Here is a 7,752-nt window from a genome sequence, read left to right on the forward strand (position 1 = left end):
TCGGCGTCCTCGTCCCCTTCGGCGTCCTCGTCCCCGCACCCTTCGTCCGCGATCCCCGCCACTGAGCCCGCCGACCCCGCCTCGGGCAGCAGCAACAAGAGGAAGCGCGACAACAAGGCCAGCACCTACGGACTCAACTACAGCCTGCTGCAGCCCAGCGGAGGGAGGGCCGCAGGGGGCGGCCGGGCAGACGGCAGTGGGGGCGTGTACAGCGGAACCCCGTGGAAGCGGAGGAACTACAACCAGGGAGTCGTGGGGTGAGTGCTGGCCCTGCGGCCTGGCCCTTGCACACGCGCAGCGGGGCACACGCCCACAAGGGGGGGGTGGGGGGAGCCCGGGCGAGGCCACCCCCCAAGGCCTGCTGCCACTGCTGCTCTGCAGGGGGCTCGTGGCCTCCCCTCTCCTCCTCTAGCCATCCACACCTTACACCAAGCCTCCTCCATCGTCCACACCTTTCTCCTCTCCCCTCAGCGGTCCACGCCTTTTCTAGACATTCCCTCGGCCATCCACACCGGCTCCTCACCTCCCTTAGTCATCCACACCTTCCTTCTCTCTCTCCTACCCTCCCATACGGCCTCAGGCTTCCCCTTTATACATCCCCTCTTTCCTCCCATCCCCCTTAGTCAGACACACCTTCCCTGGACCCCCTTTCCAGCCCTCCACACCTTCCTCCCCATCATCCCACCCCAAGGTGAGGTTGCTTAGCATGGGCATGCCATTCATTCTCTGCAAACATTGGGGTGTTAGTGTTTTTTGGTAGTACCGGACCTGGAGGTGCTTTCCTTGCCAGGAATAGAAACATCCAGAATGCTCCTCCCCTCCCCCAATCCCAGACAGGAATCATGTCAGCCCTTTAAGGCATTGCCTGCTCTTGACCCTTTGGCCCATCTTTTTATTTAAAAAAAAATTCCCTGTCTTCCCGATGCCCTTCTTTGGGGAGGGAGGAATGAGGTGACAGTTAAGTTTAGGCCAGTAGAGGTGAGCTCTTCTTCTGAGGCTCTGATAGAACTTTCCAGGAGTTCATGGTCCGTGGCTCCAGCTCTCTTACTATACAGTTGTCATCCTGGTGGAGGCGGCCAGTGCTTTTCATTCTAGGGGGTAACTTTATGCTAATGAGTGAATGTTGCACCACTGGTGACTGTCTGTTTAAAGTTCAGCTCTTACAAAATGGAATCTTACCTGACCCCTAGTGAATTATGTACATAAGCGGGGAGTATTTCCAGCCAGATTTTCCTTCTGGAAGAGCCCCTGTTCTGGAGTAGGTTATTGAGTCTTTTTTCTTTTGTAAAATAAAGCTTTGGGACCATATTTTCTGTGTGTGTATGTGTGTGTGCGCACACATACGCGTGCCCCCGTGTGTGCGTGTGTATGTGTGTGAACTTGTGTGTATTTAGCTTGAATATGGAAACTGGCTTTGCAGTTGCTTTTCATTTTTCAGGTCTTTTTTTATATCAAGGGCTACAGTAGGCAAATTGAATCACCAATTACTAATCCCATGTGAATCTTTTCTTAGATTCACCCATTCAAAGCTACCCTGCTTTGGCAAGGAGAGACAGTTCTGTGTACCTTTTTGAAGGTCTGGGTAAAGTGAGTTGGTGGGTTCCATCTGCTCTAGTGAGCTGGATGTCTACTGTCTGCTACTATTACAACTCCCACCTTTTATGGACAATTCAAATGCAGCCAAGGGTTTTAGGACTGTGGCCGGGGTCCATGTCAAACTAGCACTCTTATTTCCAGAGGGTAATCCTTTAGGGTTGAGTTCTCTGTTGCTAAGCTTCAAGGGCGCTCTCCATGGTCATCACGTTTTATTAAAGGCTTGTGGTTCCATCCTGTTAGCATTTCCAAGGGGAAGCATGAACCTGTGGTCCAATGACAAGCAAATTGAATCTGAGGGTTTCTGGTAGTTTCATTTCACAGGAACAAGCTCCAGTTAAGTAATCACTGTCAACTACAACCTTGAAGTTCCCTAATTGCAGTTTACTGAAGCATCTTTCCACACGTAGCTAGAAAAGATATATTACAGGTGAAAAACACTAACTACCTCTTTTTGGTAGAAGTCGTCTTCTCATCTGCTTGCTGTTTAACGTAGAGGATTCTGTGAAAGGCTCACATTTGAACTTAGGTAGAAGTGAGAATTCTTGTTCTGATTCAAGTAGTATATTACCCTCAGAGGGATTAGGAGAGGAATTTTCATTTCTCAAAGGGATTACTGTTTTAAAACTGATTGTAAACCTGTTTTAAAACTGCTTACACTTCATCAGACTTCCCATTCTTTTTCCTTCTTCCTTAGAAGATGTCAGCATTTCTTTCCATGCTGAGACCTCTTCGTTTTTTTTTTTTTTGGGGAGATTTTCCCTGTAGGGCGTGTGCGCTCGCCAGACAGACAGAGAGAGACATAGAGACAGAAAGCGAGAAATCACCCCCCAGGGTGGATGGTCACGCCGCAATCCCCTCTCCTCCATTCTCCTCTCGGGATCTTGGGCACGCACGCACACATGCCCGGCGTGAGTTTTAAGCCATCGGGTCCAGGACACGAACCGCGGTCGACTACGTGGGAGTCCAGCGACATAGCCATTACGCTAACTGCTGGTTCCCGAGACCTCTTCGTTTTGAAGAGAACCTATTAAGCAGTTCCTAAGAGGTGGTTTTTTTTTTTTTTTTTTTTTGGGTAAGATCATCTGGGTGCATAAAATTCTGGTTTTGAAATATGTATCTTCTTAGCTTTAAGGAAGTTTTGCCATTTTAAATATAGAGTGCAGCTCAAAGTTATGCTCTTCTGAGTTTAAATATAGTAAAACATTTACCAACATTTTCTAAGTTCTTAGGATATGATTGATACTTACAGGTTAACAAATTGTGGTGTTTTCTGGTCTCTGAACTGACGCTCTAGATAGGAAGACGAGACCAAAAAGCATGTGAAAAGTGGATTAGAACTATGGGTTAGCTGTTTATTCTCTTGCAGCTGTTTCTATCTTTCTTCCTTTTTTTTTTTTTTTTTTTTAATCTCTTGGCATTTTCTGCATATCCATATGGTTGACTTATTCCCTGATTACTGCTTTGAAATACAGTTCAAAATCTTGAGTTTTTCTTTTACCCATTTTTTGATGTTTTTGCTTCCTCTGGAATTCTTGAAGTACTTGCTTGGTGCTCTTAGTATATCACTTACGTTTAACTTTCCTATGTTTTTTCTCTTTTTTTTTAAAAATTATTTTATTTAACTTTATTATTATTTTATTTAGTTTTTAATTTGACCAGAGAGGGACATAGCAAGAGAGGGAGGAGAGAGAAAGAGAGAGCGCAAGCTGCCAGGTCTGGGACTCAAACCATAGTTGACCATGTGGGAGTACAATAACCTTAAGCACCGTGCCACCTGCCAGCCCCTATGTTTTTTCTCTTATCACTAATGTAGTTTTTGAAAATGAAACTCCCCTGTATTCACCTTCTCAGCCTTTATTCCCATGTGTAGATGGGCACGACAGAGAGGGAGAAAGCACCCCTTACCCCTCTCCACCCCCCCATAGGTCACAGTCATGCTTTCTCTTCCATGGTTCCATTCTGTTGGGATTAGGGGCATACACACACATGTGCCCAGCATGTGTTTTCAAGACATTGCAGCTGGGATTTGGACCATGACTGGCCATGTGGCATCTTGCACCCTTAACCACTAAGCCATAGGTCTGGCCCCCTTTCTATTTTTTTTTTTTTTTAATTTAACTTAATTTATAAAACTTACGCATTTCTTCCATGAGCGGGAAAGAGACAGAGAAGACAGCACCCTCAACAGGGTCCTGACACTGTGAACACACCTCCAGCTTCAACCAGCCCAAGAAGGGTAGTCTCTGGATGTTAACCTGGGACCTACCTGGTACCTGGTGTGGGTTAGTCTCCCAGAGCTTAGCTTTTTACCCCCGTGCTACATCTCCTCTCCACCCTTTTAAGGTACAGCTACTTAGTATGTTTTGTGGGTTTCATTCTCCTCCAGGGCTGGCTGTGGTTTAGGATGTAGTTTGCTTGCTCCTACTGCTTGCCCATGACAATGAGCCATAAAATCTTTTCAGAGATACTGTCAATCGTCATAGAGAAAGAATGGCAAGAAGTAGCAAACACAGGTAACTTAGAGAGATTCACCACTCTCGGGTCTTGAACCATGGTGTCCAGAAACTTCTTGTGGAAGGTGCTTGGTGTTTGTCCAAGCGCATAAGGATAGGTTTGTGTAGGCTGTATTGCCAGATCAGAAGTTGCCTTTTCAAGGTCCGAATGACTTGTTCAAAATGTTTTCAAGTATGCATTTGGTGGTGAGGACATCAAGAAGACCCATTGGAAAGCTTGGGTTTAGAATGGTGGGACTGTAAATGGGAAGGAAAAACGAACATGAGAGGTATTATGGGTAAGGGTGAAGAGGTTTATGATTCCCTTAGTGGGTTTCTTTTTTTTTTTTTTTTTAATTTTATTCATGAATTCATTTATTTTAATTTGACTAGAGAGACACACACAGAAAAAGAGAGGGAAAGTGAGAAAGCAAGCCACCAGGTCCAGCCATGTGGGAGTGTCTAGCACCTTAACCACCATGGCACCTGCTGGTCCCCCCCTTAATGGGTTGCGTACTCACACCACACCTTTGACCTTAAGTGGCCAGAGGAAAGTTGTTAACTGCTGAAAGACTAGGAAGATCTGGATCAGAAGATATGGTGACATTTTGGTGGAAACACATAGCAGGAAGTTGAGATTTAGGGGGCAAGGTATAGTGCTCTCACCGCAGTGGGGCAGGATCATCCAGTGTGTGTTACTGTCTAGCGCACATTGTCCACTTTGTCACAGGAAGCCAGAGATGCTGATCTTTCCTTCAGCACTGGCCTTATGGCTTATTTCTGCTTAGTTTTATACAGTATCTTTGGTGGGGCTGGGCTTCAAAGTAGAGATTACCATAGATTAAATATGAAAGAATTTAGAGAGACCAGCAGATGGCGTAATGGTTATGTCGCTAGACTCCCGCATAGTTGACTGCAGTTCAAGTCCCAGACCCTGTGGCTTAAAACTCATGCCAGGCGCATGTGCGTGCATGCACAACTCCCAAGAGGAGAATGGAGGAGAAGGGATTACGGCATGGCCATTCTCCCTCACCCCCCAAAGGTGATTTCTTGCTTTCTATCTCTTTCTCTGCCTCTCTGGTGAGTGCTTGTGCCCTCTAGCAAAAAAATCTCTCTTAAAAAAAAAGAAAAAGAAAAAAATTAGAGGTCTTACTGCAATCACCCATGCCAAGTTTAATTTCTGTGCTTTTGCACATGTAGTCCTTAGTGATTCTTTTGTGAACTGGGATTTGGAGGTCATTTAATTTTACTGATTTGAGTATTGACATGTACTTTAAAGAAAACAGTAGTTGTTGTAGTGTAGATCCTATACTACTGGGTTGTTGGAAACGTCATTCATTTATGCCTAGAAAAACATAGAAAAATACGTCATGACTTTCCCAGCATCCCTTGTATATTTGACGTTCATATGTGAAAATTTCCCAAAATTTAATTCACCGTGTCCAGCTAATGGTGTTTTCCGTCGAAAATCTGTGACCAGTGAACCCTGTATCTCAGAATCGTTGGCACACAGAATCAGCGTGTGGACTCTATCAGTCCCCATTAAGTTTTTAGCTGCTAAGAAGCAAAAGGAAACAGTGAGTGACCTTTTGGAATCTGCTCTGTATTCACAAAAGAGGTTTAGTACATTGCAGAAAAGAAAGTGAGAAGGGGATACTAGAAAAGTCTGAAGGGTGTGGGGTGGGCATGAGCTGGAAAAACTCTGATCCTTGGTCTAGGGGGTCCTACATTTCAACTTCTGTGAAGCCACCACCAATAAATCCCAGCGTAAGGAATGCAGAAGGGTTTGTGAAAAGATCATTGTTTTCTTTTCTTTTTTCTGAGGTATCTTCTTTATTCGTGATAGGGTATGTGTGCGCACGTGAGAGAGAGAAGGAGAAAAACACCTTCCACTGGGTCTGTTCACACCGTGATGCTCCTCTAGTCCTGCAGCCTGTCGGTCTTGGGCACTCATATGTATTGCCTGGTGTGTTTCAGGCACATGGGATAGGGATTCGAACTGGTGGGATCTGCTTCTTTTCCACAGCACCTTACCTGCCATGGAGCCAACCTAGGAAGATAATTTAGGGCTCCCTTGCTGGTACTGGATTGGCCAGATGTCTCACTTTGTTAGTTCTCAGATAACCTGTATATCATGGGAAAGATGTAGGCATGGCAAGGGTAAGGTGTTATACCTGCTGAAGCTGAGAAAAATGTATGTCACTTTTTGTGTGGAGCGTAGACAAGCAGGCTGTTGTATGAGTTCACACAGCTTTCTAGTCTCTTGTTGACTTTGTTAGAGTAACATTTAGTGGAGGAAACTATTTCAGGATCACACCCACAACACTGGAAACTGTATTAATCACTCATACACACGTAGGTATAGAGTAGTCTTGAAAGGACCATAGGCTAAAGAAGATGCTTTTGTTTTAAGGCATTAAAGTCCAGGTACCAGTGATTGGTCTTTCCCTTTCCTGCACAGCCTGCTGGATAAGTCGCCCTCCTGAGGAATTCAGAGGATGCCCAGTCGAATGTTCTTCCTACCTCTGGAATATTTGCAAGGGACTCAGAAACTGTGGAACACCAGCATGGCTTTAAATTTGCTTTACTATTTGTAAGATTACACTTGGGGGACTAGCAGATGGTGTAGTGATTATGTTGCTGAACTCCCATGTAGTCGACTGTGGTTCAAGTCCTGGACCCGATGGCTTAAAACTCATGCTGGGCACATGTGTGTGCGTGCCCAAGATCCCAAGAGGAGAACAAAGGAAGGGATTGCATTGTGGCCATCCCCTCTGGGGGTGATTTCTCACTTTCCGTCTCCCTTTGTCTCTCCAGTGAGTGCATGTGACCAATAGCAAAAATCTCTCCAAAAAAAAAAAAGATTACACTTGGGCAAGGAGCTATATTTTACATGGCCCACCGTTTGGTTCAATTCTCAGACCTATTCGCTGGAGAAACACACAGGGTGGGAGTGTGTGCAGACCTGTCCCAAATTCCTGAAAGAAGGGGGAAATGGAGGAGAAGAGATTGTGGTGTGACCATCTCCCATGAGGGTGCTTTCTCACTTTTCCTCTCTCTGTCTCTCTGTGGTGAACACCTGCACTCTTATGCAAATTGAAACAAACAAAAATACTAATATTACACTTTATTTATTTATTTATTTTAAGAAATTATATATTGAAGTTGAGGATGGCCTTGAGCTAGACTTCACATTAATTTAGAATTGCAGTCGGTGATACATTTATTTCTGTCTGATAAGTTACTTAATGATGTGTAAGACTTGTATACTAAAGACTTGGGGCCCCATGGACATTTAAGCTAAAAATTTTAGAAAAAATCTGAAGGCGGTTTATCTGTTCACTGGTTGTTTTGTTCACTTGAACAATTTCTGGTCTGGAAAAAATTTTACTGTGTGCACAAGAGATTCATGTTCTGTTTGGTAACTAAAGGCTCAGGTTGTGCTTTCTTCTGGAATAGTTGTGTATATCTAGTGCAGGAGCCTGCGTTTTCAAATGAGTTGCTTTTATACAAAGTGCTCAGTAGAATGGAAGCCTTTATTACTATGCTTTAAATGTTGGGCAAAACCTTTTCCATTTATTATCATATTAAATCTTTTCATGTGTAGCTCCCTCTAATTGTTATCACTTTTTCAAAGGTTCAATTTAGTTATCCTGTGAATGAG

General features: G+C 44.5%; 1 protein-coding gene across 5 annotated transcripts in view; it reads left to right on the plus strand.

Annotated features, from left to right (window-relative positions):
• Nucleotides 1-7,752, plus strand: part of TENT4B (terminal nucleotidyltransferase 4B) — a gene marked incomplete at its 5' end in the record, with an annotated part of 102,030 nt that continues 94,278 nt past the window's right edge. For all 5 annotated transcript variants that reach the window (XM_006154786.2, XM_006154789.3, XM_006154787.3 and 2 more), the window contains 1 exon segment: nucleotides 1-257. In XM_006154786.2, the coding sequence (XP_006154848.2) occupies nucleotides 1-257 (257 nt within the window).

Source organism: Tupaia chinensis, unplaced genomic scaffold (genome assembly GCF_000334495.1).
Source record: "Tupaia chinensis unplaced genomic scaffold, TupChi_1.0 Scaffold000422_1, whole genome shotgun sequence".
In the NCBI taxonomy this organism is placed as follows: domain Eukaryota; kingdom Metazoa; phylum Chordata; class Mammalia; order Scandentia; family Tupaiidae; genus Tupaia; species Tupaia belangeri.